This window comes from Fukomys damarensis, unplaced genomic scaffold (genome assembly GCF_012274545.1).
Source record: "Fukomys damarensis isolate Sample0158 unplaced genomic scaffold, DMR_v1.0_HiC HiC_scaffold_16, whole genome shotgun sequence".
In the NCBI taxonomy this organism is placed as follows: Eukaryota; Metazoa; Chordata; class Mammalia; order Rodentia; family Bathyergidae; genus Fukomys; species Fukomys damarensis.
The window spans coordinates 18,506,847-18,527,711 of record NW_022900928.1 but is presented as its reverse complement, the minus strand read 5'-3'; the positions used below and the strand labels follow the sequence as shown (position 1 = coordinate 18,527,711).

At 38.3% G+C, this 20,865-nt stretch overlaps 1 protein-coding gene and 1 long non-coding RNA gene across 2 annotated transcripts in view; one reads left to right on the top strand and one right to left on the bottom strand.

Moving 5' to 3' along the window:
* Window positions 1-429: 429 nt before the first annotated feature.
* Window positions 430-3,238, bottom strand: Zbed5 (zinc finger BED-type containing 5). The gene is made up of 2 exons (XM_033763917.1): window positions 3,175-3,238; window positions 430-2,620 (listed from the first exon to the last, which is right to left on the bottom strand). The coding sequence occupies exons 1-2, from the start codon at window positions 3,236-3,238 to the stop codon at window positions 501-503; spliced, it is 2,184 nt and encodes a 727-aa protein (XP_033619808.1). The 3' UTR covers window positions 430-500.
* A 2,824-nt stretch (window positions 3,239-6,062) lies between these two features.
* LOC104856091 overlaps window positions 6,063-20,865 on the top strand; it is a 58,045-nt gene continuing 43,242 nt past the window's right edge. The window contains exon 1 of the long non-coding RNA XR_778558.3: window positions 6,063-6,448. This is a non-coding gene — a long non-coding RNA (uncharacterized LOC104856091). The remainder of the gene's footprint in view (window positions 6,449-20,865) is intronic.

The following is a 20,865-nucleotide window of genomic DNA, read 5'->3' as shown; positions in this document are numbered from 1 at the left end:
TAAGAGCTCAGTCCAGTAACAGTGAAACTCATGAGACCACCAAGATTCTAGAGAATGAAAGTATCTGAAGACAAACTAAGTCAAAGTATTGAAAAGCAAATAGGAATCTATCAGAAAGCAAGATGGGAATGAAATAGTGTTTTTGAGAAACACTGTGGTATATTTAGGGAATAGCAAGCCTTTCCATGGGATTGGAGGGTGGCAGAGCAAAAGCATGGCTAGAAGAATGTGTAGGGATTCTGAAGAGACACATTATGCTAAAAACTGAATTTTATTTTATGGATCATCATTTCCCAGTTATGACTATGAAACCCTGTGAAAATTACAATGTAAAGAAATGCCAAAAACACTGCAATTTTTGATTCTTTAGTTTTCTTAAAAATCTAAATATAAAAAAATTGAATCATTTTATTTAAAACCCCAAATACCAGAAATGAAGTAAATTGTCTTTTATTTTCACTTACATTTAATTACCAAGAGACATGCAAAACTGTCCAATTTTAATGAGAACAATGTTTTTGTGTCTTTTTATCACATATCCTTTTAATATTAGGTGTAATGTTACTAAGACGGATCCGCATATGAGGTGCAGCATCAAGTCTTTTTCTATATTTTGTTTTGGTTGCAGCATAATACGAAAATCCTGTTTCACACAAGTGCATTGTAGCAAAAGGAAGAAGCACACGAATTGCACGTCTTGCTATGCTTGGGTATTCTCGAATTAGGCTACTCCAAAAATCAGTTAGTGAAAGTTCACTGAAATTTTGTTTCACTTGAGAATCAGATGTTAAATCAATCAGGCTCTCATAATCCCGCGCTACTAATGAGGCTGGTTTAACAGTTACTGTAAATGGATTTCTAACCCAAGCATTACTGTCATTTGTTATAGGAAAATATTTTAGAAGGGTAGAGCGCAAACCCCTTAGGTGCTGCACAATGGCACTACAAATATCTTTATCAACTGTAGAATTAATTTCAGTCAAAAAGTCACTGAGTGTAGGAAAACAATCAAAGTTTTCTTCTTCTACTGATGAGGCCCAAAATTCCAATTTTCTTAACAACGATGACATTTTATCAAACACTGTAAAAACTGTTACATTTTTCCCTTGCATCGACAGATTAACCTCATTTAACTTAGTAAAAATATCTGCAAGATATGCAAGTCTTAGCAGCCAAGATGAATTTGTTAAACAATCAGATAGTCGAAAAGCAGAATCCATAAAAACCAATAATTCACGCCGAAGTTCAAAAAGTCTTACAAGAACTTTACCTCGGGAAAGCCACCTTACCTCTGTATTTAGAAGAAGTGCTGTGTGTTGAGCACCCATTTCTTCACATAAAATTTTTAGTAGTCTGGATTGATGTGGTCGAGCTTTAATATAATTGATGATTTGTACTGCTTGATCTAGCACATTTTTAAGAGATGTAGGCATTATTTTAACTGCTAGTGCATGTCGATATAATAGGCAATGGCTGCTGGTGGTTTCAGGAGCTACACATTTTATCAAGGTGACAGCCTCAGCAATTTTCCCATATGCTGCCCTAGAAGCATCACTACAAACATCAACACATTTTTCCCACTCAATTTCATGTTTCTGCATAAAACTGTTGATGCAACTGAATATTTCTTCACCTGTAGCATTACTTTGCAAAGATTCACATAAGAGTAGGTCTTCCTCGATAGATTTATTAAACCTATAACGAATAAACACAAGCAACACAGCAAGTCCTGAAACATCAGCTGATTCATCTAGTTGTAGTGAAAACCCATCACAAATTTTTAGTCTACAAACAAGCTCTTCTTCAATGTCAGCAGCTAGATCCTTAATTCGACGTGCAACAGTACTGTTTGATAGTTGTACTGCATCTATCTTCTTACTATATTGTTCATCAAACATCCGCATCACTACATCTTTTGCACAAGGTTTGATAAGCAATTCTCCAATAGTATGAGCCTCTCCACTCAGGGCTATATGGTAACTTACATTGTATGATGCCTCTGTAGCACTTTCATTATCTGTATTGACAATTTTAGGTGTTGGGGGTTTATTGTTTTCAGGTGCATCAAGATGCTGCTTGAAAAAGCTAATGTCTTTGTCTTTATATGCAGCATGTTTAGTTTCCAAATGTCTTCGTAGCTTACTTGGGGCTAAAGAGCTATTTGATAAGATTTTCTTACATAATACACACTGAGCATGAGGTGCATCTCTATTTCCAAAATAAGTAAATCCAAAAGATAAATAACTTTCATCATATTTTCTCCTTTTTGGTTTCTTACTAAATGTTGTCATTTTACTGGAACCAGACATAAGTTTGACCCTGGAAAGCTCACTTCCTGATTTTTTAGAAACTGAAGGCTGCAACTGTTCATCTTCACTTTGTAATATTCCAACTTTTTGATCATTTGATTCAGATACAATTTGGTAACAAAAAGATTCTACTTCCTGTTTAAGACTTCCTTGCTTCAGCAAAAGATCCATGGGCCATGAGTTTGTGGTACAAAACATGGTTAATTTAGAATAAACATTGAGTATTACAAACACGTTGAAATTATAAGACAGGATACAAAAAAGACGAGAGATGATATATAATAACACATCAGTTAATCTGTAAATGCTGCCTATGCATCAATGCGCAGATGGAACATCACACGTTCGTTTATCAGGTGATCTTTCATGCGACTTCCTGGTGCTCTCAGGTATGGCACACCTTTCTTAAAGGTAGATTATCACATAAAAATAAAAGCTATATAAATGAGTTTAGTAGTCTTAAACATATTTAAATAACTTATACTAAACAATAAAGAAAAACTATTATCAGCATCAATCTTTTCCTCAAAACACTTATTCAGAGTATTGACATTTCATAAAAAAAGCAGGAAATAAGCTAAGAAATGACGAAGAGTTAATGAACATATTTTTAGCGAAAGAACATATTTAGAAATATATCCCATGGCAAAGGCTGGCAAATATTTTGTAAAGGGTTATACAGTTGGTTCTGTTGCCCTACTCAAATCTGTAGCCTTATCATTTCAGCAGCCATGAAAGTATAAAAGATTGGCCATAGCTGTATTCCAATAAAACTCTTATGTATACAAACATTATAGACCATAAAATACCAAGCTCATCTCATGTAATATAGTACCTTGGAATCTCTTAGTTTTTTGATGCTTACTGCTATTAGATGCACTAAGTATTGATACTATCATATATCTTAAGTCTCCCTTCATAGCAACCATTCTAATGAGCTATATTAAAACAAAAAAAATTTCAAAATGTTGCAAGAAATAATTCTATTGTATCCCAAATATTATGTGTTAACAATGAAGAATGAACTTAGACCAAAAGTTAGGTACTATTTCTCTGGACTTAAAAATCACATATGCTTACATTATTTTAATTAAGACTTTGCATTCCATTATACTATATGAAGACAACCAGGACCCTAAGATACTATAAATTCCTATTTTAAAAGCTTTCTCTTCACATAATAAAAAAGCATAATATAAATGGCAATGCAAGCTCAAAAATCTCTTAAAAAAATTTTTTTTTGTTTTTTGAGACAGGGTCTCACTATGTAGTTGAGACACCTGGAACTTATGAACTTAGACCAAAAGTTAGGTACTATTTCTCTGGACTTAAAAATCACATATGCTTACATTATTTTAATTAAGACTTTGCATTCCATTATACTATATGAAGACAACCAGGACCCTAAGATACTATAAATTCCTATTTTAAAAGCTTTCTCTTCACATAATAAAAAAGCATAATATAAATGGCAATGCAAGCTCAAAAATCTCTTAAAAAAATTTTTTTTTGTTTTTTGAGACAGGGTCTCACTATGTAGTTGAGACTGACCTGGAACTCACTATGTAGCTCAGGCTGCTCTCGAACTCACAGCAATCCTCCTGCCTCAGCCTCCCGAGTGCTGGGATTACAGGCGTGAACCACCACGCCTGGCCAAAATACTATTTTTTATAGGTTAAGTTTTTTAAATTACACATACAAATTGTCTAAACAACTATAGCTACAATTTACTCAGGCTTTTTAATCTGGCTACAGAGTAAGAATATTATCGTGTTAGATCCTGAATCAAAATTGTCATGTTAGATCCTGAATAAAAAATCAAAACCTCTTGTTAACAGGCAGACAGTGTAAGATACCTGAAATGAGGAGTACTCCCTCCTGAAATCAAAACTCCATTTTGGCAGCTTGAAATGTAGACTCTTCAAAAGAATAAAATTAAGGGATGGGGTGGGAAGGGGAGTAACCAGAAGCCTAAAATGAGAAAAATTAAAATTAGACACTGAAACAAGTAAGACTAAATATAAACCTCTAAGACAACCATCCATGCATTGCAATTTATTTTAAATCTAAGCAGTGTGATTTTTTACTTGCAGTGCAGCTAGCTCTGAAACAGAAGATGCATCACTTCTAGAAAAGTAAAAGTGCTAGTATTTTCATTCTGTTTTAATACTTGGCAATTTCACTGCTTTCAAATACTCTCCTATGCATTAACTTCATGAAATGTACATTCAAAAAACTTTCAGAAACTAAACCTAAGTTTTAAAAGTACAGCACTATCTTAATGTCTCTAAAAGGAAGCACCGAGCTAAAATGGAATAAATTTACATGGAAGTGTTACACGAAAAATACATTTTGCTATAATGTTTTGTTCCCTTAATAACCCATCTCCTAAGGCAACTAATATTTATTGAGTAATCATTATTTACTACGTGCCTGTAACTATGCTCATGTCCTCATATAGGTTTGCTTACTAAATCCCTCAAATGAGAGCTAGGGATATTAATAATTCCACATCAGAGACAGATACAGAGAGATTAAGTCACCTCCTAAATTAACATTACTTAAAAAAACAAGCACACAGCCCAAAGTTTGACTCAGAGCCCACGTGCCTACTCATTACTTGTGTGTTCCTGAACATTCTATTCCCCCAGCATTAAAAAAAAAAAAAAAAATCTGGTACCAGGAATTGGGCTATGCAGAGAAATGGCTTAACAATGGGTTACAACTGCCAGAAAGTCAACAAACTCAAATTGACAGAAAAAAATCTTTCTTATTGGGAGCAAAAGAGCAGTGGATTCTCCTTCATGTTGCAACTTGGATTTAGCAAGATAACTTTGCGGAGACACTGGTGCACCTAAAGAATTAGGATTCCACTCCCTTGCTGTCAGAGGACAGAAGAGCAGATGCTTTATTTCTCTAAGGAGGGCCTCATCTCTACTTCAGAGGTGTTACCTGAATCTCTTGAGGACAAAGAATCTGTATTTCCTTAAGTAAACTTTCCATTCCACTCCCCAAAGAGGGAAAAACACTCATCTTTCCTCTCTTCTTCCAGGTACCTCTATCCTTCCACTCTTCCTCGGCCCCCCAGATGGTTCCAGATGTGAACAATGGGTTCTAGGGGGAGAAGGGCAGGGTTGGAAAGCACCCAAGCATCAAAAGCAGGACAGAGGTGGGTACAGATAGCCCCGCCACACCTAAGGGCTTCTCCATAGGGCTACCTGGACCTGGGGCCCGTATCTGCCACCCCTCAGCTCCTCCCTCTCACAGGTGCTGCCTGCAGACCGCCACCTCTGGGCTGGCTTCCGGCCGCAGCCCACCCTCTCTTCTCTCGTGTCCCCCGGCGGTCGCCTCCGCTAAGGACCACAGGAAACCAACTACATCCAACAGCTTCTTTCTACTTTCTCTCCTTTCAGCGACGGAGAGAGCGGTCTTGGCCGCAGTTGCGCTGCCGGGTAGCGCCGCGGTCCCCAGCGGAGGCAACGGCCGCCATTTTAGACAGCTGGAGGCAGCGGCCATTTCGGAGCACCGCTTAGCCGCGGTGGCGCTCTGCTCCTCACCTTCACCGAGGCCTGAGCAAGGTCAAGAGCCAGTCGTCGCAGACTGGAGGGAAGAAGAAGAGAGGAGGAGGTGAAAAACAAAACAGAAGAAAGGAGGAGGCGGGGACAGGGTGATGCTCTCAGCTCAGGAACATCGCCTATGCCACCTCCATAGAGATCCGATTCGCTGCTGGCGCGGTCCTGGTCTGAAGATAAATTTAGCACTATGGAGCAACCGAACACCACAGTGTCCAGGAGCGACTCCATCGCTCCCCAATCAGCGGCCACGCAACTTCCCTCCACCAATCCACGCTAAGCAGTGGGGCGGGACCAAAGCAAAGAACTGGCTCGGTTGAGACTTCGCAACCGAGGGCTTCGCTGGATTCGGGATAACGGTTCTGCTGGTCTTGAAGCGATTGTTCTCAAACTTCACTGAACCAAGGCCTCCCGGGCGCTAGTTTACAATACAGGTTCCCGGGCGCTGCTAGATAGAGTTGGTGATCGTATGAGACCGGAGTGGAGTCCGAGAATCCGCGTTTGTGTCAGCTGTAGCGCTCTGCTTTGCTTGGTTGCCTTGGCAGAGCCTTCGCGACCTGTTACCGGGTTCGTACCCAAGCCTCAGGTCACGGAGCCGCTGCCTCTGTCCCTTGATTTACAGTCTCCCCACTCTGCCCTGCATACTTCGGTGGGCCCCAGATGGGCCCGGGAGCCGCTAGCGGGAAGGGGAGGGAAAGCGCAAAGTCCGCTATAGGTCTGCCGGGGAGTTCGCGTTTAGTGGGTTGCAACGTTCGGGAATTCTAAGCCATCGTTCCACGCCTCCCCTCTTATTTTGTTTTTGTTTATTTATAGACAGGGTGTCTATATTCAGTTCAGGCTGGCCTTGAACTCACTAAGTATGTAGCCCAGGCTAGCCTCGAACCCGAAATTATCCTCTTGCATCGGCCTCCTGAGTGCTGGGGTTACTGTTGAGTGCCACCACATCCTACTGCGACCAGCAAGGCCAATAGCTGCAGGGTGTGCCCTTCTATTTTGTGTGAGATCCGTGGAGGTCTTCTGTCTGTTCTTCATCTGTTCTTCCAAATTGGTACCTAGGCTAGGCACTCTTCTGGGCAGTGGAGATGCATTTGTGAAAGTACGGGTAACATTAAATAGTAGGTCCTGTGGTTTGCAAATGTTTTAGCCTTTTGAAGTTCCGTAGAAACAACTAGGTGAAAGTTGGATTGCGTTTTTCAGGCACTGCACCAATAACAGAAAATGTCCAGGTTGGGGTCAAAAGTAACGGTGGCTTCTAGTTTTTAAAAGTACTTTTCTTCCAAAAGTGATCGAATGTTGTAGGTATTTAAGTCCAATCCTTCATGTCACCATTTCAGCATTGCAATTTTGGGAGTTGTGTGTAGTTTCAGAATAATATTGGAATAATATCTCATTTCTATGTTTCAGAAAAATCTTTTGCATATATGCTCCCAGACTGATCTAACAACATCTGGTATACAGCTTCATAAATTGGGAAAACCCAAAACACTAAATTGACAGAATTAGTGTTTAAATTCTACTAAAAGTCAAATTTAAGTTCTAAAATCTGAAGTCTGTGCTAATGGTTCTTGAAACAAGACTTTTTCTGTAATAGCTTTGTAAAATTATAAAATACTGGCTAAGACATATGAAAAAATAGACAGTGCTTGAATACATAATATGATTCAAGGGCTGTTGTACACACTTTTTAATGTATTAAGTCATTTACTCATCACAACAACCCTATTGGTAAATGAGATCAGGACTTATTTACAGATAAAGACATAGGGAGCTAATAACCTGCCCAGGTTCCTGAAGCTAATTGGTAACAGAGCTTGGATTAAGTGCAGTGCTGGAAAATACACAAGTGTGTTTGAGTGAGTGAGTGTGTGCATGAACATGTTAGGCATAAAACTATTGTGCATATACCAAGTAAGCAGGTAGAACCTCACCATTAAAAAGGAACTCACCTTGTTAACTTGAGCTCAAGAAGTATCACTAGAGTAGTAACAAGAACTTTGATACCCCAAATTTGCAGTCCCTCTTGTGGCTTCTTGCCCTCCCTCAGTTCAAAGATGTGGGCTGCCTTTGGAAGAGCTGCTGAAGCTGACCCTGAAAGAGTTGACAGTTAGAGGCCATTGCTGCCCCAAGCAAGGCAACAAGCCCTCACTTTAAAGAAGGATCCCAGTGATGCATTTCTATATCTGCTACAATTTGTACTAGGATAATGGTTTTGTTATTTCTGTGAATAGATATATATGTATATTTTTTGTACCGGGGATCAAACTCCGGCTTTTGTGCTTGCGAGGTGGGCAGCGGAACCACTAGGCCAAATTCCCAGCCCTTCTGTGAATATTTTCATCATTGTAGTGGTATGTGGTTTGTTAGCTTTTGAGATGCATGAAACATTTAAGAAAATTTTATGACCACATATATAAGATTGGCTTATTGGTGTTAGATTTATAGATTTATTATAAATTTGCAAAAGTTAGGTAAATGCTTATGGAAATTTCATTGGCTAAATATTAGATATATTACATTTGTAGTTGTGATTTAAAATGTCTAAGAAAACTTTAGTATTTGAGTATGCAAATAACATTAAATATTTAAGAAGTATTTACTCTGTTAGTTTGTGAGACCATAAAAGTGCATAAATAAGTGAAAGTGCCCATATTTTTATTTTAAAAGTATGAGATTTATAAATAGTCTGATATTTCTAAATTAAGCCTAATGATTTAAGACATATGATTTTACAATTTTAACATATTTTGCCTTTTAGTAAATGAGCTAAAATGTCAACTATTAGTTTTCTTTTTTACAGGTTTTATTTTATTAACTCCCAGGACTTTTCACTATTACCTGCATGTTCCATGATTCTCATAATTATGACTTAATCTCCCTCTTGAATTTCAGTTAACTTTCAAGCTTGTAGGTTTTCTTTTCTTTTTTTAGCTTGCAGATTTTCCTATTTGAATATATACTAATAGTTTAGGTTCAACACGTTCAAAACTGAAGTAATTCTCTCCCCATACTTGTGACCAACAAGTCATTTACCTCACTTTTGTTAAAGATTTTATTCTTTTAATTTTCTAAACTGGCAAATTTGGAGTCAACAGTCCCTGTTGATTCATCTTCATATTCGATATTAGTGGGCATCAATGCTAATGTTCATCTCCTTTCTTCAATTATTTTTATATATTCCGTAGACTAGGCTCAAGAGGTATCCCTTCTGAATAACTGTCACAGTCATCCTAGGTTCCAGTCTCTTTCCAGTTTACCACTTTTGCATGTCATTCATATTTTAAACCTTCACCAATTAGTTCTTCTGTATCATGGCAAAGGATCATAAAACTTTTCAGCTGAAGAAAATTTTAGAAAATAATACAATGCAATCCCCCTTTCCTCAGTTTTACAGAAAAGTGAATTTCAGAGTTACCACATGACTGATTTCACTTTGCCGTCGGTAACAATGCTGGAGTAATTTTCAAGGCACATGAGGCACATCTTAGAATTCCATTTTTACTCCCGTTAGACTGATCATTATTTATTTGATAGAACATTGCTAATATTTGTTGATATGTAAGCTAAACCCTATTAATATGTCCTCTTTCTTTTACCCATAATAGAAACTCAATGTACATGATCATAAGAAAAATAAATAATTTCCTGGCTCACATGAAAAAGTGCATTGGTAGAGGCATGAATGGATTCAGTGCTTCAGTTGATGACTGCTTGACTATCTTTTGTTAATCCCTCTCTTGGTGTAGTCTTTCTTAGCCTGTGGTGTCCTTCTTATGGGAAGAGAGAACATCCTACCAGACAAATTTATACTGTATATAAATATGCACTTTACTTAGAATGTAGATACTAAAATAATTTCCATATTCAAAATCAGCCTCCTTGTTGGGCAGTCAGTTAACTCTTCATCTTGGCTTTATAATTCCCAGAAAATGGTTTTGTTTTAACTTTTTTTCTTTCAATTTTACAGTGGCAGAGGTGCTAGGTAAGAAGTGAGGTGAGTTAAGGACAGAAATATCTGGAGCTCCCTCTTTTCAGCTAGTGATCATATAATATGAAGGTTAGGTGCTCTGGTTTAAGGGTTCAAGTTTGAGGCATTCATTTTATTGTTTTGCTTTATGTTATTTTAATTTTTATCCCAGCTTTGAAAGCATAGAATTTTACATTTTACCTAGGTGAGGTTGTGCACACCTGTAATCACAGAACTTGGGAGCCTGAGGCAGGAGTATCTCAAATTTGAAGCCAGTCTGGGCTACTTAAGGGAAACTCTGCCTTGAAGAACAAAAATCAAAACAAAAAAGTAGTAGTATTGAAAGGATTATATATAATAACAACTCAGAGAAATTTCTTGGTTTCTTTTTCAGATGTAATCCCTTGTAACACTGTGCGCCATTTCTTTTGGCATTTACCTTCACATGTCTTAATGTGTGTAATAATTGCTCACTTATGGTCCATTATCGTTCTGACCTCAGAACTGCTTGACGAAAGATTTGTATACCCTTCAATTCACCTGATCAGTCCTTTCAGTGTCCCAACGCCAAATCTTGGGAGAAAAGTCTGATTGTCCCAAGTTAGGTTTTCTTATCAGGTTACAATCCACTGATTCACCTTTGAGTGAGCTGTCCTTAAATCAAGTCTTTACTCTGAACTCTTGTCAGGGCTGGGACAAGCTGGATGGGTGCTCTATGCTGGTTAATAATTTGGTGCTTAATCTAGTTGATATGACAGATCGAAGGATTTGACTAAACTATGACTCACTAATAACAGATCTTACTCTTTAAAACAAGAAACCTAGAGACTATGTTTCCCAGAAGACCTTATAGCTTGGGTTCAATAATCTCGTATCTGGGTTGGAGAGAAATGAAAATTGAAAGGTGGCTTGATTTCTGACACCTCTTATTATTTTTACTGCCAGATGCTGGTTTTTCTCATAGTTCTAGCAGAGGTCAAGTTACCAGGTTCTGAGGTTCTGGAGACTCCTAGGAATTCTTTTTAGGTTCTTGTCCTGAACAAAGAATTGGACTAAGCAAAAGGGAGCAGGGTTTTACATTTATTAAAGGTAGGAAAAGAAATATGCTCTGCAGAGTGAATGTAGGCTAATTAAAGTAGGAAAAGAAGTGCACTCCGCAGGATGAGAACAAAAACTACTGTGAAAGAGAGAACACCATGGCCAAGAGTTTAATGGTGGCTATCTTTTTTATCCACTCTTTAGGCTGATGTCAGATGTAGGCCATCCTATGAAAAACCTACTTGAATTCTCATGAGAAAAATTAAAGATAGCATTCTCTGGTCCCAGTGTAGGACTTTGGGAACTGTTTTTTCTGCTCATTTACTGGATCTTTGTACTCAACCACTTGCTCAACTAGATCCCCACACTAATTTCCTGTCTTGTTTCCCCCAAGAGATATAAATCTCCATAGTTCTTTATGGGATGCTGAGGGTGTGGAGGTCTCTGTCTTCATATAGCTACAGTACTTCCAGTTGAAAGGGATTGTTGAAAGGGATTCTCTTTACCTTGGGATGTGTGGCTCACCAGGTGGGTAAAAAAAATCCAGAAGGCAGAGGAGTTAGTGTCTCTATGTGGGAGACTGTTGTGCTGTCTTTCAACTGGTAAAAAGCTTGGAGCCCAAATACAGGAAGGAGTAGGTCAGAATTCCATGCTTCCTATTGAGAAAAAAGTATGGCAAAGAGGGATGTTAGATGAATTACCAAGAACCTGGGAGTCAGCCCTAGCACGATTACTCAAGTATGGGTCTAATTAAAAACAGGAGTCTAGGGGCTTGGGTTTTTGATCGGTGGAGTTTGATCCCGGGTACAAAGAAAAAAAAATGAATGAACAAACAAAAAAAAACGAGTCTCAATATAGGTGCCCATTTAAGCTTTGGTGAATTAGGGTCATCAGTGTCTCTACTTACTGGGACCTTGCTTTTTGAAGAGGGGCCTCAGGTCTTTTAGACATTCACAGGAATGCCTTTCTTCTTTAAATGATCTTTTTTCTCAGTTCAGGTAGAGCTGGCTTTATAATTTCCAGTCCTCCCCATGGTATGTCTCTCTCCTCTGTATAGGTTCTAGCAAAGAGCTGCTCTGAGCTTGCCAGGGATAGCAGTCAAGCTTTGCAGACCTACTGTGTGGTCACCATTAGTCCCCAGTCCTGTGAAAATTCAAGTGACCATGTCCCATGTAGGATTATTATAGCTTGTCACTACATCCCTTGTGGAAGGACCAGTTTAGTGGTTCCTCCAGAAATGGGAAAGAGGCTGGGTGTTGAGGGACTGTAAGGCTGCCCTTCTTGCCTCTCTACCAGCGTTTTGCTTTTCCAAGGAGACTTTAGACATGTCTCTTTGGAGTCCCTTGCAACGAATGACAGCAACTTGCCTGGGAAGATAGACTGCTTCCAATTTTACTAGGAAATCTCTTAGGGAGTAGGACACCATGGAGCACTGAAAACTCATGGCTCAACATTTGACTTTGGAATTGACGCATCAGAGTGGGTAGCTAGGGCTCCCCTTAACCCTAATTATAGGTATAGATCTAGAGGAAGTTTTCCAGAGAAGGGAGTTAAGTCTATAAAGAACTGAATTTGCTTATCCATGAAGTCCATGGTCATCCAGGGTTTCTTGCAGGAGATAGAGATGTCCATTGACGGGGCATTGGAAAATGCTCTAGGCTCCTTCAGTCTCTTTCGTCAGAGCAGAAGATGAGGGTTTGGGCTGGCCTATCCCCTCTCTGGGAGCAGAGACAGTGAGTACTCCATTGGCATGAGTCTGGCACATTGGCTGCCTGACACAGAGCAGGGCCTGGGAAATGGCTTAGTACAGTCACATGTCCAGAGTCCAGTTTTCTTGCAGGCCTTTATTTGCCCCAGGTTTTCCCTAGGATGACGTGTATGCTTAAAGCACCGGCAATTGAGACAGCCATAATTTTGGTCTGTCTTTTTTTGTAGCCCTTTTATTCTCATCTAGATTGGAATGGTTGAACACAGAAAAGGTTGTTTTAGCTATTGTGTCATAGGAGTCTAGGGTACAATAGATGGCCAAGACAAATCAGGCATCTCACTATGATAAGTCAAAATCAAGGGTCAAGCTTTTTCTAGTATCCTTTGAAAATACTAGGTCTCTCTGGGGGTGCTCTCTGGGATTCAAACTCAGGACCTTGCACTTGCCAGGCAGGCACAGCACCACTGAGCTACGTACCTTGACCAGCTCCTTTGTTTCTAACAGTACTATTCCCCTCTGAGAAACCTGGACCCTGAAAAATTTTGAAGGTAGTTGAAGGAGGAAGTTCCATCTTATGTAGCTATTTCTGGCTGAATAAGGGTATTGGCCCGACCTACAAGGAAACCAAGGAACTCTCACCTGGACTGATCTAGGAGTTCAAGAGAACCAAGCCCTTCCTTCAAAGATTTCTTGATAAACTGCTGATGTGGAAGCAGGTTCTGATCTCGAATTATGGTCACCACCAGTAGTTTGATGGCTTCTCTGGCACCTTTACTGAATATTTCATATATGTGATCACTTGGGGTTTGGCAGTCTCTAGGCAAGAATGAATCTCTTTACCAAGAGATTAAGGCATGTATGACCAAAGTATGAGTGCTAGAATGAAAGGCAGACTCGGGAAGGAGCCATGTCAGATGTTAAGGGAATGGAATAGCGCTTGTAACTAACTGTTTCCTAGACCTGTCTACATATGTAGCTAGAAACTGTCAGGATAATGATTGAAGCCCCTCTTTATGTTTAGCCTGTATTACTATTACTTTTATATGTCTTTACTCTCCTGCTGGGTGTTCAAGATCACAAAAGAGACCTGTGTCAACCAAAATTTACCTCTTACTATCTATCAAGGTCAGTTAAGTCTTCTCAGGCATTACTTTTGGAACCATGAACAGAGCCTCTCAGCTCCTCTGTCATAGTCAGCCACCAGGATGGGTCATGGTCTTGCTTGACCATGTGACTTCCTGTGACAGTATGAAAGACTTTTCCTCTTTTGGTTATCCTCCTTTTTGGCACACTATTGGTTGGTTCCTGTTTGTTGAATCCAACAATCCCCTTGTTTAGGGGTTTGGGTGACTCACCAAAGTTGTAGGATCCTATAGAGAGGTTCCCTCATGTTTTGGGAACTTGTTGAACTTGGAGGGCCAGGTACAAAATATTGGCTACCTTTTAAGCCTGGTTACCTTCTAACTTTGGTTTCCAAGCCTTACTTGTTGAATAGCCAGTATGTCAGTTGTACCAGTATTGAAGTGGGAGCAGTGAGCTTAACTATTATAATATCATCTGATATCAGTCACTTTGAGATATAAAATATAGCCAGAGGACTGTTATTTTCTTACCAATCATGGTTGTTTTAGAAGTTGAATCCCTGCACAGTGTTAACATAACAATTATAAAGTTTTATAGAGAAAACTTGAGATCAAGAGCCACACATAACATTTTAGCATGACAATCATGATCACATTATTTTTGAAACACACTTAAATATCCGTCTTAGTGTAGGATAGCCTTTTTTAGCCAATCATCGTCTTCTGATCATAAGACAGTAAATAAAACAAAGAAACTCTCACCTAATTTACCATCCTTCAATAGGATGCCATCGAAGAATGTACTACCTATCTATAAATGTACTTTAGCAGTTTGTAATGTCTAGCTCCTAATTTTTAGTGTGTGACATTGTCTGGACTGCTCAATGCTGGAGCATCTCTAAGTTTATTAACACATAACATATATATCACATAGGTTTTTTTTTTTTTAATTGGCACTTGGCAGGTGGTCTCATGCACCTGGGGCCATAAAGGCCATTGTTCTGAGCATCAGAATATAGAGCAGAAGTGAACAATAAAGAGAGGGACTCTCTGAGGCTCCTTAATGAAAATTGAAGCCCATTAGAAAAGTGAGGAAAATCTCTGCAATAAAGGCACACCAGATTACTGTAGTTGGTAAGTTGGAGGGATCACCACCTCCCATTGGAACCTGGACTATCTTCAGGGGAAGGGCAGCTGGAACCTGTTGTAGAACCTTGCAGAGTTCAACCCAGCAGAAGGTCAGGAAGCTCAACTTGGGCATTGCAGGCAGAAATCAGTCTGAATCTCAGCAGACTGCTGCCGGCCTGCTGAGACTATTTGACTTAGATCTGCACACTGCTGCCCACATTGTCTATTGTGACAGCAGAAACATACCCTGAGGGAAGCAGTTCATTTTTATTTTTTATTTTTAGAGTTATTTTTTCCTCTGCTTTCAATTTTTCCTCTTTTTTCCTTCTTTTTTCTTTCCTCCCCCCACCTTGTTCTTCATCTCTCTCCATTTTTGTTCCTGTTCCTGTCCTAATTTGGATTTCTTTTTTCTTTCTTCTTCTGTTCTTTCTTTTTCCTTCTCTCAATTGTCATTAGTTTTAAAGGAAAGTGAGTACAATTTCTAGCTTCCCTATTGCTGTTAGGTTGTTCTTGTCTTTGTTCTTTCATTCTGTCTTTTCCTTTTGTCTTCAACAGTTTCCTAGAGATGTGTGATCTTCTTGTGTCCTCTGGCCTAACTTCTAACCTTTTTCTATCCTTCTACCTATCTATCCCTCCCTCACCCAATCCTTCTAAGTCCCCATTCCAAAGGGTAAAGTTGCTATATTGAAGAGTGTATTCACTATAAATATATTTTGGGCTGGTCCTCAGTTTTGATTTAATTCACACTGTTAAAGGTAATAGATTGCTAACTTTCACAAATTGTCATTTTCTAAACTGTGCTTGATGCTATTGTTGTTGTTGATTTTATCACTTGGGTTAAGGTGTTGTGGTGTTGCGACCTAATCAGGCATACTGAAAAATGAGATTGCCTGAGACTCATTAGAGACTCAAAACCTAAAGACCAGCTATACCTAGAAGACACGTCTGAGAAGCAATCATTCTATAAGTATTCTAAATACAAACAAAAAAGATACTTACAATAACCAATATTGAAGTATCAACCCAGGAATTAAACCAAAAATAGTACCAACAACAAAAATAGAAATGAGAAGACACTCAAGCAAGGCACAGACCTAGACTTCCAGCTCACCAAAGGAAAATTCTGGGGAAACAAGATGAATACCCAAGTCATGAATAAGAAAGAAATGGAATCCAAGAAAGCCCAACATAAGAAAGAAATGGAATCCATGAAACATTCAAATATATTCAGGAGGTTACAAACTATTGAAAGTATTTGCAGCAGAATGAGCCAACGCGAAGATAGAATATCAGATATAGAAGACAGGATTGCAGTCAGTGACCATGAAAACAGAAAAATAGAAAGGGACCATGAGAAATCAATCCAACAGCTCCTAGATGATACAAAGAAGAATAATATAAGACTGATAGGAGTCCATGAAAAAATAGGAAAAATACAAATGACATAAAAACTGTTCATAAAATTAAAGGCAGAAAAATTCTCAGAGTGAAAATTTGACATACAGATAAGTGAGGCATATAGGACTCTAACCAGCCATTATAAAAAAAAACTACACCTAGACATATAATAATCAAGATCCTGGAAACCCAATAGAAGAACAAAATAGTACAAATAGTTAGAGAAAAGAAACAAATCACATACAAAGAAAAACCCATCAGAATCACAGCATACTTTTCAATACAAATCCCAAAGTCAAGGAGAGCCTGGAGTAAAGTTATTCGAGCATAGAAAAACAAACTCCAACCTAGAATGATGTATCCTGCAAAACTATCTTTCAAAATTGATGGGGAAATAAGACACTTCCATGGCAGAGAACCCCTGAGAAATTTCATGAATACCAAATCAGCACTTGAAACAATATCCTAAAAAAAGACAATGAAGGTCACAACTCCACAAGGCCCAACAGAGCAAATACATCAGGCAAGGCAAGAAATTAAAGGAAGAGGGGGGAAAAATAAAAGAGCCAACAACAGGAAAATAACGACAAGGATAAGTCAATACATGTTAGCTATAACCATCACTGTTAATGGCTTCAATTCACCAATCAAAAGAAACAGGCTGGTAGAATGGATTAAGAAGCAAAATCCAACAATATGTTGTATATAAGGAATGCACCAAGTTAAAAAAGATTCACAGACTGAGAGCAAAAGAATGGAAAACAGTTCTCCATGTGACAGGAACCCTGAGAAAAGCAGGGGTAGCTATCCTATTTGCAGATAAAATAGATTTCAAACCAAAACTAATTAAGAGAGACAAGGTCACTACATCTTTGTAAAGAGATCAATCCAAGAGGAAGAGATGACAATCATAAATATATTTACACCAAATACTAATGGACATGAAAAACTGAAAAAGCACTAATACAATTGTAGTGGGGGGACCTCAATACCCCACCGTCACAAATAGATTATCTAGATAAAAACAAACAAACAAAAAACCAACAACAGAATATCAGAACTGAACCAAGCTTTTGAACAAATGAACTTAATAGCTGTCTACAGAGTTTTCCACCCCACAAAATCAGATATACATTCTTTTCAGCTGCACATGGAGTATTCTCCAAAATAGACCACATACTGGCTGATAGAACATGTGTAAGTAAATGCAAAGGAATTAAAGTTACCCCCGTATATTAGCAGACTATAGTGCAATTAAACTGGAGATCACTAGCATAAGAAACTTCAAGAACTCCACAAATACATGGAAATTGAATAACACCCCCCTGAACAACTAATGGGTCACAGAGGAAATTAAGAAATTAGACAGTTTCTACAATTAAATAATACCAATACAACATACAGGAATCTATGGGACAATGAAAGCAGTTCTATAAGGAAAATTCATAGCAGTGAATGCCCATATTAGGAAAACATGAGCTCAAACAAAGAACCTAACACTGAATCTCAAGCTCCTAGAAAAAGAAGACCAAAACAAAGCTCCTACAAGGGAGAAAATTAAAAAGAGCAGAAATCAATGCAATAGAGTCTAAGAGAATTATACAAAAAAATAAGTGAATTGAAGAGTTGGTTATTCAAAAGAATAAAAGCTGGGCATGGTGGCATACACCTGTAATCCCAGAATTTGGGAGGCTGAGGCAGGAGGATTGCTGTGAGTTTGAGACTAGCCTGGGCTACATAGTGAGTTCCAGGTCAGTCTCAGCTATATAGTGAGACCCTGTCTCAAAAAAACAAAAACAAAATAAATAAAATTGATAAAGTTTAGCCAACCTTATATAAGACAAAGACTCAAATCCATGCAATGAGGAATAAAAACTGAAGTTACAACAGACACAGCAGAAATTCAGAGGATCATCAATACTTCAAGAACCTGTACTCTAATAAAATGGAAAACACAGAAGAAATGGACAGTTTCCTAGATATATATCAATTACCAAAGTTAAGTGAAGGAGTGAGTCATGCATAGTGGTGCATGCCTGTCATCCCAGCACTCAAAACACTGAGGCAGGAAGATCACTGCAAGCCGAGACCAGCCTGGGCTACACAGTGAGTTCCAGAGCAGTCTGAACAATATAGTAAGACCCCGTCTCAAAAAAACAAAACAAAACAAAACAAAAACCCCCCAAAAAGTTAAATGAAGATATAAAAATTCTAAACATCCCAATTACAATCAGTGAAATTGATAATGTAATTAAAAATTTACTAACAAAGAAAAGCCTTTGTCCTGATGGCTTCATGCTGAATTGTACAAGAAATTTAGGGAAGAGCTAATGCCAATATGTCTCAAGCTCTTTCATGAAGTTGAAAGGGAAGCAATATTCCCAAATTCATTCCTGGAAATGAGCATTACTTTGATTCCAAAAGCAGAGAAAGACCCAACCAAAAAAGAACTACAGGTAAATCTTCCTAATGAATATAGTGTAAAAATCCTTAATAAGATACTGGCAAAGAATCATCAAGAAGATTACACACCCTGACCAAGTAGGATTCATCCCATGGATGCAGGGATGGTTCAACATACATAAATCAATAAATGTAATACACTATATCAGCAGAGTCAAGGACAAATCCATATGATCATCTCAATAGATGCAGAAAAAGCATTCGACTAAATTCAACACCCATTCATGATAAAAACCCTATAGAAAATTGGAATAGATGGTCTTTATCTCAACCTGATAAAGGCTGCCTATGAAAAACCAACAGCCAACATCATACTAAATGGTCAAAAACTGAAAACCTTCACACTAAAATCAGGAACAAGACAAGGATGCCCACTAACACCACCCCTGTTCAATATAGCTCTGAATACATTAGCCACAGTGATTAGACAAGAAAAAGAAATAAAAGGAAGAAAGATAAGAAGTTAAACTGTCATTATTTGATGATGTCATACTCTACATAGAAGACCCAAAAAACTCTGCAAAAAGACTTAGATTTAACAAATTCAGCAGAATAGCTGTATACAAGATCAACACTCAAAAATCATTAGCCTTCTTGTACATAACAGAATCACTAAGAGAGAACTTAGGGAAACAATTCCTTTCCAATAGCATCTAGGGCTGGGGATTCAGCTCAGTGGTTCTGGTTCACAAGCACCAGCTTCACAAGCACAAGGGCCTGAGTTCGATCCCTGGTACCAATAAAAAAAAAAAGAAATATCTAGGAATCAACGTAATGAAGGAAGCAAAAGACCTATACATTGAAAACTATAGCACTATGAAAATAGTTATTGAAAAGGATATAAGAAAATGAAAAGGCATCTCATGATCCTGGGTATGAAGAGCCAACTTAGTGAAAATGGCCACACTACCAAAACTGCCACATAGATTCAGTGCGATCCCAGTTGAAATCCCAAAAGTATATTTCACAGATCTAGAGAAACAATCCAAAAATTCCTTTGGAACCAGAAGAGACCTAGAACAGCAAAAGCAATTCTAGGCAACACAGACATGACAGGGAGTATCACAATCCCTGACTTGAAACTATACTACAAAACCACTGTGATAAAAACAGCATGGTACTGGCAAAGAAAAAGACCCAGTGGAATAGATGAGAAGATACAGAAACAACTGCAGATGTACTCAGCTACCTCATCTTTGACAAAGGAGCCAACCATCCTCACTGAAGCAAAGATAGCCTCTTTAATAAATTGTGTTGGATAAACTAGATTTCAACCTGCCAAAGATTAAAACTAGACCCTTTCACCATGCACTAAGCTAAAATATAAGTGGATTAAAGATCTAAATATTAAAACAAACACTAAGATTTCTTCAAGATAAGCTAGGCAGAACTCTCAAAGACATCGGTATAGGAAAAGACTTTATGAACAAAACCTCAGTAGCATGAGAAGTAGCACAAAGAATCAACAACTGGGTTCTCATTAAAAAGCTTCTACACTGGAAGAGATCACCAACAGAGCTAAGAGACAACCTACAATGTGGGAAAAAATTTTTATCAGCTACTCCTCACACAAAGGACTACTATCTAGAATATATAAAGAACTTTAAAAAATCAGACCCCCCAAATATAAAGACCCAGTTTAAAAATGGGCATCTGAAATGAACAAAGGTTTCTCAGACAAAGAAGTAAAAGCAGCAAATAAACATGAAAAAATGTTCAGCGGCACTGGTCATTCAAGAGATGCGGATGAAAACAATGCTGAGATTCCACCTCACCCCAGAAAGAATGGCTGCTATCAATTAATCAGTCAAGGGCTGGGAATTTAGCTCAGTGGTGCTGCCACCTGCCTCTCAAGCAGAAGGTCTGGAGTTTGATCCCTGGTACCAAAAAAAGAAAGAAAGAAAGAAAGAAAGAATGAATGAATGAATGAATAAATAAATAAATAAATCATCCAATAACAAATGCTGGCAGGGTTGTGGGGAGCAAGGAACCCTTCTCTATTGTTGGTGGGAGTACAGACTGGTGCAAACACTGGAAATCAATATGGAGATACCTCAACAAACTAGGATTAGTGGTCCCATTTGACCCAGCTATTCCTCTGCTGGGTATCTTCCCAAAAGAATAATACCAAAGCGATGTATATTCACCCATGTTTATAGTGGCACAGTTTGTAATAGCTAAAACTTGGAAACAGACCATCAAC

What these genes read in the sequence shown, in the direction of transcription:
- Zbed5 (XM_033763917.1), bottom strand. Translation starts at nt 3,238, where the DNA reads ATGGTTGCTATGAAGGGAGACTTAAGATATATGATAGTATCAATACTT. An exon ending in ACTTAGTGCATCTAATAGCA is followed by an intron (nt 2,621 to 3,174) that starts GTAAGCATCAAA and finishes ATTGATGCATAG; the next exon opens with GCAGCATTTACAGATTAACT.